This window comes from Protobothrops mucrosquamatus, unplaced genomic scaffold (genome assembly GCF_001527695.2).
Source record: "Protobothrops mucrosquamatus isolate PMUCROS unplaced genomic scaffold, P.Mucros_1.0 scaffold3696, whole genome shotgun sequence".
Classification (NCBI taxonomy): domain Eukaryota; kingdom Metazoa; phylum Chordata; class Lepidosauria; order Squamata; family Viperidae; genus Protobothrops; species Protobothrops mucrosquamatus.
Window position 1 is genome coordinate 80,402 of NW_015389652.1, and position 10,315 is coordinate 90,716.

At 43.8% G+C, this 10,315-nt stretch overlaps 1 protein-coding gene across 1 annotated transcript in view; it reads right to left on the reverse strand.

The window, feature by feature from the left end:
• Positions 1 to 10,315, reverse strand: part of LOC107298072 (pleckstrin homology domain-containing family A member 4-like) — a 52,690-nt gene that overhangs the window by 11,834 nt on the left and 30,541 nt on the right. The window contains 3 exon segments of the mRNA XM_029286447.1: positions 2,437 to 2,602; positions 3,067 to 3,285; positions 4,537 to 4,589. Coding sequence (XP_029142280.1) covers positions 2,437 to 2,602; positions 3,067 to 3,285; positions 4,537 to 4,589 — 438 coding nt within the window.

A 10,315-nucleotide genomic window follows, 5' to 3' on the forward strand; every position in this document is an offset into this window, starting at 1 on the left:
CCGCCTTCAGGATAGGCAGGACAGTGTTTGTGAAGATAGAGAAGAAAAGAGACAATTTCTTTTTTAGATAGAGGATAGACAGTTGTTCCGTTAACTTTTTGCAAACAAGTTGCCTTCCTGACTAACTTATAAAGTTCTTCCACGTGCTTGGATAGAACTTGAGAAAGTGAAGATCCCATAACTCACGATGATCGAGCCTTTGCCAGGTGCGTGAGAAGGGTGCCAGGGAGCGCTTCCACAGACGAAGAACACGCTTGAATCACGTCGGGGTCACCAGTTGTGAGATTTTACTCTCGGGATCCTGCGCCTGCAGGATGAACTTATTCCTCTCCAGAGGAATGGACTGGTAATGTACGTTGAACACCATCAACGGACCTCGCTTAGATAGAGAAACACACGGACAACATGTTTCTTCAGGTGAGATGGCATGCGAGAGCTCCGAAAAGCCTCTGCGCCTCTCTTTTATTGGTCTATAAACGTCATTAGGGGATGTACAAAAAAGAGGAGGGGGAAAGGGTCTTCATTACCATATATGGAGCGAGAAACAAGAAACCAGGAGACACTAAATCATTCTTTAGCTTACGTATCAGAAACTTAGGGTTTTCATGCAGGTCTTTTCTGGGAAATCAGTCCCAATTTAAGAAACGAAACTTAACAGAGGGGATGAGCTCATTGTATGGACAAAGAACAAAGCCTACAGGCATTTCATAGGAAACGAAACTTATGTTAGAGATGAAACCTATAGCAGTGGAAAAGTACCCAGGGAGGGTATTTTGCTGATGATTGCAACAGAGGACAATCTGTATATTGAAAGAGCTACAGGCCAGACTGGATAGCTGAAAAAAAAAACTTTCCCAAGAAGGCAGCGATGAATTACTTCTGTATCGTTGCCAGGAAAACATCACAGATCTGTCCAAGTAATCACCAGAAGCTGACTCAAGGGAGCCTTTGCTTTTTTGGTCGAGAACACATAAGTGAAATAGTTTTATTATGTCTTCTGCAGCTAACAAAGTCAGTATTGTGTACAGGATTTTGGATAGGAAAACAGATTGACCACAGAAAAAGTCCAGGTACACAGAGTCTTTAGTCTTCATACATAGAGCCTGTCTATAAGGGAGATGAATGGTTAAGAAGTTTGATGTATAAATAAATAGTCCACAGTTAGCAACCATTCATTCAGCCAGCATTCAAAATTATGACGGCCCTTCTGGGTGGTCCTCAAGTTGTGCTGAGGTAACAGGGCCACTGTCGTATGAGCGTGATCCAAACATTTGGGAACTGGCTTGCAATTATTATAGTTGCAGTGTCCCCATGTGATGGGCATTTGTGATCTTCACTGACAAAGTCAATGGGGGAAGCCAATGGGAGGTTATCAATGGGGATGAGGTGACATCACACCTAATAATTACAGGATTCACCTTAGGTGAATTATGACCGCAATTGGAACTGCTGTCATAAATCACATGATGTCATGCTTTATAACTGTATCACTTAGTGATGGAATTCCCAGTCCCAATTACCGTTGTTAACTGAGGACTATCTGCACCTGTTGGGAAGTGACTGGCAGGAAAAGAAAAAATATAAGATTATATTCAAATAAAACACAAAGAAAAATCATGTGAAGCTTAAGGCTCCTGGGCTGTATCTAAGACAATGATGAGGTTCTGACAACGCCTTGGAAAACGTGTGAATGAGGCATACCAGTGTCCAGAGGTTGTAGAACAATATTTGTATACAGGTGGTCCTTGACTTACAACAACTCATTTAGTGGCCGTTCAAAGTTACAACGGCACTGAAAAAAGTGACTTATGACCATTTTTCACACTTACGACCGTTGCAGCATCCCCATGGCCACGTGATCCAAATTCAGACGCTTGGCAACGGATTCATATTTATGACGGCTGCAGTGGTCTGGGGTCACGCGATCCCCCTTTTGTGACCTTTTTATAAATGAAGTCAATAGGGAAACCTGATTCACTTAACCATGTTATGAACTTAATAATTGCAGTGATTCACTTAACAACTGTGGCAAAAAAGGTCGTAAAATGGGGCAAAACTCACTTAACAAATCTTTCGCTTAGCAACAGAAATGGGCTCAATTACGGTCGTAAGTCGAGGACTACCTGTATTACTTGAACAAGGCATTTGCTTTCAGGCAAATAAAAGGCAGAACGAGACAACCCAAGAGGCGATGCAGAATTAAGGAGGCTGTGAGTTGTACATTTTGGATCAGGTTTTGCAAAAAAAAAAAAAACCCAAAATGTAACCTCCAGGGACGATACCCTTGCCTATCGGGGATCTGAGTCAGCATTTTACCCACTTAGGTGCATCACCACCCTAACATGGAGCTATTTGGGAAAAAAAGGGGAGGGGGATCAAAAGGCAGGACATACATGCTTGGGACAAATAAAGAAATGCAGTGGCCTATCCTAGTACCTGTGACGAGTTTTCCCCGCTGTGAAGCCTCTGTCGCCAGTGCATGGGAGAGCTGGATTACTCGCTGTCGCTCTCACTCAGGGGTTGGGGGGCACCGAGGAGGCTTGACTTCCCCAATTTGCACTCCCTCCTTGGGTGATGACTCAGGGGGGGCATTGGGGAGGGGCTGAAGGAGAGATTAAACGATGGGAGGGGAACGTGGCATGAGCAACACAGATCTAGGCCCAGCTCTTGACAAAGCCACCCCTTGTTTACCATCTAAGCTACACATTAAGCACACCATCCTTTCCTTCTGGTTTTGATTTACAAAGCCTGGAAGACAATCCTTCGGTTTCACTGGATACATGTGCAAAATCATAACACGTCTTGGTGGGAACCTTTCCTTTTCTCAGCCCCCTCCCCCCACCCAAGCATGAAGCAGCCCCTTTCACTCCTGCCTCAGAAGACCCGGCTGTCTTTATCTGATCCTTCTTCCGGCTTCCTCTTAACAAACCCAAATGGCTGGTTTCCACCACAGAAAGAGAGTCTGGAAATCTATCCTTCTCCCACCCAACTGCCCAATGTATTTTGGCTCCTCTCTGGGCCACAGAACCTCTCTCCCACTTAGCATCTAAAGCGTCCGCCCAAGACCCCTGCTGTTCTCCTACGCTCCTCCTCCTCCTCCTCCCCACAAGGCTTCACACCCACCCGGCTAGACCCATGCTTGAGAGAGTCTTGCCAGTGGCCCAGGGGAGGGGGCTGGGCAGCCTCAGATTTCCGTTTGGCCTCCTGGTGCCGCTGCATCCTGTCCAGCTGTTCCTGGGCGCTCATGCGGGACAGCCGAGGGACCGTCGTTTCGGAAGAGGCCACCTGGACATGAGGGAAGAAGGGAGGGTTGGGAGAAGTCACGGCCCAGGTGCCACACTTTTACCTGCAAAGGTTTTTTTTTCCCTTTCAGTCCTTTAATACTACAACTTCAAAAATGAATAAGCCGCACCCCAAGAGAATGGGAAGCTACCTCAGCACCCTCTTTACCTCCCCTGCATTGGGCAGGATTGAATTTTGAACCCCCTTTTTCCATAAAGGGATGAAATTAATGGCTGGGCTGAACCTGAAGACATCTGTGGCATTCCTTTAAAATCCTAAGCCAGCTCCCAAATCAGGCCAATTTCCCACTTCTTAAGGAACCCTATATTGCACCTCCAAAAAACATTGGCCCTGCCCACTCCAGTGATACCATGTTATAAGGCACATCCCTCACGGCTTCCAGGCAGGACACAAGGAAATGTGTGGCCGATTCCTAAGCTACTGCTTTGCCACGCTGGCATTCTTTTACCACCATGTATGGCCTTTGCAATCATTTATGACTTGCCTGCCATCCATCCATTACAATGGGTGGGGAACCATGGCCCTTTTATGACTTGTGGACTTCAACTCCCAGAATTCCTGAGCCAGCATGGCTCATAGCTGGCTCAAGAATTCTGGGAGTTGAAGTCCACAAGTCAAAAAAGGGCCATGGTTCCCCATGCCTGCATTAGGACTTCATCCCTTTCCTCATACATTCCAGAAACTGTTAAAATAAGGTTTTTTTAGTTGTAGTTCTAAGACCCATTGAATGTTCATGAAAAGCTGGAATGAATAAAACAATTGTTTAAATCCCTTCAACTGCCATCCCTCATCAATCTTCCCCAACCAGATGTCTTGGAACTACAGTTCCCAGAATTCCCCAGGTCACATCTGAAAAACACTAGAGGAGAGCCAGGATGGCATTATGGTTAAGGAGTTGGTCTAGATCAGTGTTTCTCAAGTTCAAAATTTTGTGTGGACTTCAGCTGCCAGAATTCCTCAGCTGCTGGCCACTGGCTGAGTTGATGAGATTGAAAAACCACTCATTTAGCACCATGAAGATTCAATTCAACTCCATTCTCATCCTGCCTGGGGGCTACTCACTGTGTCTCAGCCCAACCTACCTCATAGGACTGTTCTTTGGAAAAACAAAAGGGAATGCCATGGATGACACTTTTGAGCTCTTGGAGGAAAGGCAGGGTAGAACCTAACAAACAAATAAATAAATAAATAACCAAATGAGGAAGGCGGCAATAATTTTGCCATCTGTCATACCTTGACAATGCTGTGTTCAGGAACTTCACTTCTATGGTTGCAGCCTTCATGGTCTATGGAGTGGAAGGGAAGCAAGGAAAAAAAACACGTCAAGCTTAAATTTCCTGTCTCTCCCTAGTTTCTGCTTCCACACCAGAAGAAACCATTTGAGTAAGCAATCAATAAATAGCATCCTGTTAGTTGCAGGACAGAGAAGCATCCATCCTTCAAGGTTAGAGCAGGTAACAGATGTGTCCTGCTTCTCCCAAGAGAACATTTTCTGACCAATGGGAAAGCAGCCTGATATGGGAAGGGAAAAAGCAATTGTTTCTATTGCTCCCCTCTGGGAGGAGTTTCAAAGTATTTATAGCAGAAGTACTGGATTCTGTAACAGCTTTGTTCCTTATGCCATCTGTCTTGTAAATTCGCAGGATTCTTTTTTTTTTGCCATATATATGTATACATTCAAACTAGACTGTGATGTTTCTCTGTGTCATATATGTGTGTATGTGGGCATATGGCAAAATGGTATTTTTTGAGAGCTGAATGCAACTAAATTTCATTTTAATGTATGCTGATTAGTGTACATTTAAAGTGACAATAAATTTTTTATTCTATTCATTATGGGTAATTTAAGAAATGAAGCAGGAAATGATAAAAGGGATAGGATAGGATAGGATAGGATAGGATAGGATAGGATAGGATAGGATAGGGTAGGGTAGGGTAGGGTAGGGTAGGGTAGGGTAGGGTAGGGTAAGGTAAGGTAAGATTTATTGTCATTTTTTACAGTGGGCACACTGGCACACATTAAAAATGAAATTCTGTTGCCTGCTCTCAAAAGTGTACACATACATAACACACATATAAACATGCTATATACAACATATGTATATACCTACACTCTTACATATAATACATATAAATATTAATCACTGTCCATCTTGAATACATAGCAGAAAGAGGAAGCTTGAGAGTTCATAAGTTAATACTGTATGGAACAAAACTGTGACTGAATCTGGATGTTCTGCTTCGGATACCACGAAGCCTCCTCCCAGAAGGTAACAAGGAAAACAGGTTGTGAAGAGGATGTGTAGTGTCCCAGACAATCTTGTGGACCCTGCTCAAGCAATGCTTATGTGCTATGTCCTGGATGGAAGGGAGGGAACTGCCAATGATCTTTTCTGCCATCCTCACCACTCTCTGCACCGCCTTTCTGTCTGAAGCAGTGATGCTTCCAAACCAGACAGTAATGCCATATGGCAGGATGCTCTCAATCGTCCCTTTGTACAAAGTGGTAAGGACAGGGGAAGGAAGATGTGCTTTTCTCATGCGATGCAGAAAATGCAGGCACTGCTGTGCTCGCTTCACCAGTATCTAGCTGTTGAGTGACCAAGCTTAAGGAAGGAAGGAGATGACCTGGCCATCTTCTCAAGCCTTAATTCCATTAAGATTATAATATTTTAATGCACTATTTAGGGAGATGCCTTTATTCTAGTCTAAAGTGATGTGCAGGTAATCCTCGACTTATGATCACAATTGGAACCAGAATTTCTGTCGTTAAGTCATTGGAGTTACAGTATAAGTCAAGTCAGACCTGATTTCATGATCAGTTTTACAGCAATCATTAAGCAAATCACACAGTCATTACAGTAAATCCAGTTTCCTCAATGGGCATTTTTTTCTGGAAAATGGCAAAAAGGGTCACAAATTGCGATCGTGGTGACCACTGCAAATGGGAGCTGGTTGCTAAGTGACCGCATTCAGTCACCAAGCTTCAGGGGTGATGAGGTGGTTGTACCGATAAGTGCGAATACAGGTTGTAAGTAACTTTTCCTGAGCCCATCGTAACTTTGAACCATTGTTAAATGAATGGTTGTAAGTCAAAGACTACCCACAGTTAGGAGTTTCTGCTGCACAGTGCTTGAAATCCAGTCATTTGTTGTTTCCAATGGAAATTTCCTTTCCATTTTTTAAAATTGCATTATCATCTTCATTATTACTATTAATAATAAAAAAATACTAGTTCTACCTCTACTGCAGTTCATGCTACTTTACTGGGGGTGGGGGGTGTTGTTGTTGTTTTTGGCTTGGGTGATTTGTCCTGATTGATTCTTACTGGAGCTTTTGTCTTTATTTCGTTTTCTCAGCAGACTTGCGGAAGCAGACGGATGGAAAAGCAGGGAACAAATAATTTAAACAAAATCAGACATCATCCATATATACCAGTAACAACCTTGATTCTCCAACTGCATGTTCCAATATAGGCAAAAGAGCATACATTCACATACAAAGGAATGCAAAACAATGCTTAATACCACTGTTTAATACAGAGATCTGACACAAGTACGAAAAATCAAGCTTTTTAGAAAAATCAAAACTTTTTAGGGTAAAACACCATACTTTGAAGGAGAGATATATAGGGACCTGGGGCAGGATGGGAAGTAATGTATTTTACAAAAATATAATTAGCAGAACAGCACAATGTCACTAACAATATAGCCACTCTAGAGTTCTCGCTTAAGGCACAAAGGACCCAGCCCAAATTATCCTACTTGGGACACCTTATGCAAAGACCTAGTTCTCTGGAGAAGGCTGTCTGATGCTGGGAAAGAGAAGACAAGGATGACCAGCAGCAAGATGGATAGACTTAGTTACAGAAGCCATGAGTGAATTATTAGAAGAGCTGAAAGGCCAGGTTAGGGAAAGATAATTGTGGAGAAAATCAGGTAGTCTTTGACTTTCAACCATAACCGAGCCTGGAATTATGTTGTAAGTCACACGGGTCATTAAGTGGGTCATCATGTAATGACGTCTCATTTAATGACCTTTTTTGACCGCCGTTCAAACTTTGAATCCAGGTCATAAGTATCTTTTTTGGAATCTATTGCAACTTTGAATGGTCACTAAGCAGGCAGTCAAAAGTCAAGGACTGAATGTTGTTGCTAAGAGTTGACAAGGGTTTTGTAGTACAGAATCAATCAATCTACAGCCACTTTGCAGGCTCTACATCAGTGCCACCAAATCTCCAGACTAGGTGGCAAAGCCACGTCTTCAGGTCCTTCCAGAAGGCCAACAAAATCAGGCTAGTCTGACCTCAGAGGAAATGATGTTCCATAGGACAGGTAACAAAACAGAAAAGGCTCTCCTCCTGGGTCCCACCAGGTGACATTCCTTCATGGATGGGGCCCACAAAATACTCTTTCTGCTGGACCTGATAGGATGGGTTGATGTGATTGTGCATTCTCTGGAGTTGTCCCTGGACAACAGAGGAGTTGAGCAACATGGGAAAAGGGAGATGCCCACCGCACCAGACAACCTTTTCTTCCTGTTAATTCGACTATTTTAAAGTCTAGATTCAAGCACAATTTCAAAAGGAGCCTGAACTTGGATTAACTGTTCTTTCAAAAGAAAATTTAACCTAGGTTTAATAACTGCTAGGGGCTGGATGAGAGGATCTTCCCCAAGCTGTTTCTCAAACACTGATAAGTGTTGGGGAGCTGCACAGTCATAGGCAGAAGGAGGGGAGGAACAAAGTTAAGGGAACCCACCATTCCTTCTCTTGCCCTTCCCTGCATGCCACAAAGAAGGACACCACCATTTGATGGCATCTCTAACTGGGGATGGCACTGGGGGCAGCACAATTTATGCCAGTTAAGTTGTTTGCTGGGTGAAGGCTAAGTGGATAGCTTTTCAACTGAATCACACAGGGAAGTGGATCCATGCTCAAATTGTGACCCAGATACGTACTTATTTCTCAATTTCATTCACCTGGTCTAACAGAATCTGCTCCTCTGCCAAGCTTCCCTTTCTCGCTCTCTGGGGGCTCAATGGAGGAATGGTTGGGGGGGGGGCCTTGAGTCCATCCAGATGCTGAGATGCTCCCAAATTCCCTCTGCTGGAGGTAGATGGACTTTGCTGGAAGGGAATACAAAGGCGGTCAAGTTGAGGGCACTGCCCAGAGTGGAGGGCAGAGTTGGGGAAGGGAACGGAGCCCACACCTGATGCGCTAGAAACAGCCTTACCTGCCAGTCTGCTGAACTAGGGCCATCCTGCTGTTTGCTCCCCATTCTGCCTGGTTTTCCTGTATCTGGCCCATAGCTGGGTGTAGATTCCTGGAATAAATGGTAAAAGTTGGAGAAGCTGTTTCAGATTCCATCGAGTGGCTTCAACAGCAAGATAATGTGTCATGGTTCCGACAGATGAAACTCTTCAAAGAACTTTGAGGCATTGTTTACCTTAAAGTATCTTTATGGGAGTAGCATAGCTTCGGCACTAACATAGTTGAAGCCAAAAACTGGATTCCCCTCCCCTGAGCACATAGTATCAAAGCACAATTCCCTCCTCCAATTAACAGTCATAAATCACATTCTCCAATTAGTTTGAAATGCAGACTTTCCCTCCTGTTCTGCAACCCGCCAATTCTTATCATCTCTTATTTCAAGCTCTAATTCACACACTAGTACAATATTGTTATGTCTAACAATAGACATAACATCCCACCACATTCCTCCTCCTCCCCCAGCATCATCTAATTCTAAGAGTAAAGCATAAAAAAGAAAAAGGCTGCATCTTCATATGTTGTCAAAGCAAGAACATCCAATGTTAGCAGCGTTGACAGAATGTTTAATTAAGGCCACATCCTCAGGTTGCCTTCTGAAATACCACAACACACAGCACACATTTTCCAATGGACAAAATCAGGATTATATCATTGTGTTATGGATAAGGTGACAGGTTAGAGGGAAATCTGCTCCTCTGGGGAAGCAGAAAATATATAGACGGGATGGGAGAAAACCACTGAATCGTTTGAAATATTCACAGAATCCAGTATGGGTAGTCCTCGACTTACAACAGTTCATTTAATGTGAGCACTGGAAGTTAGAACGGCACTGAAAAAAGTGACTTTCTGTTTTTCACACTTATGGTAGTTGCGGCATCCACATGGCCACGTGATCAAGATTCAGATGCCTGGACTTCCGGTGGCGAGGCTTCGCCGAAGGAGGCTTTCTTCTCAGCCTCCTGCCCGGGACTGCGTCAAAGCTGTCAAAACAGCACAGATCAGCTGTTTTGCGGCTCGGAATTTTCTCCCCGGGCGAAGGGGAGAAAGTGAGTTTGGTCTGGATAGGGGTTGAGTTCCCTAGTCCCCCCAGGAGTGATCCTGGGGGGATGAAGGTGAGAACTCCCCCGGAGTCCGGACCTCTTCTCCGCAGCTCGGAGCGTCTTTGCTCCTCGGAGCGAAGCTAGATGTCGCCGCCACTGCTGCTACTTTGTATCTGTTTGTGAGTAACTTTTGATCAGACGGAACCTGACAGGGGATTTTTACTTCAGTTAAAATGTGACTTTAACTCAAGATTTTATTGCGATGTCTGCTACTTGCTATAAGTGAAAGTGAGAAGAAAATGGCCGCGGAAGCGTTGCTTTTCCTTAACTAAAGGAAAACTTTCACTCTCTTTCCGGTTGTGGAATGATGCATCTTAAAGGACTTTAAAGAATTTTTCTTAAGTCAAGCTTTCTTAAGTTTATACTTGCTGTTGTAAGTTTTAAAAATAATCTGGCAGAATGGCTTCAAAACGTACTGTTCCTGCATTGCCTAAAACAGCCATTTCTTCTCCTGTTGTGCAAACTCAACAACAAAAACCTAGATCTCCCCCACCAACACCTCCTCCTTCCATTACACTTAAAGATTTACAAGAGGCTTTAGCTAAGTCCTCATTGCAGACTGTGAAACAAACAGAAGAACTTTTGGATAAGAAAAATCAGGAACTTTGTGAAAATTTATCACATATCTTTCAAGGACTTG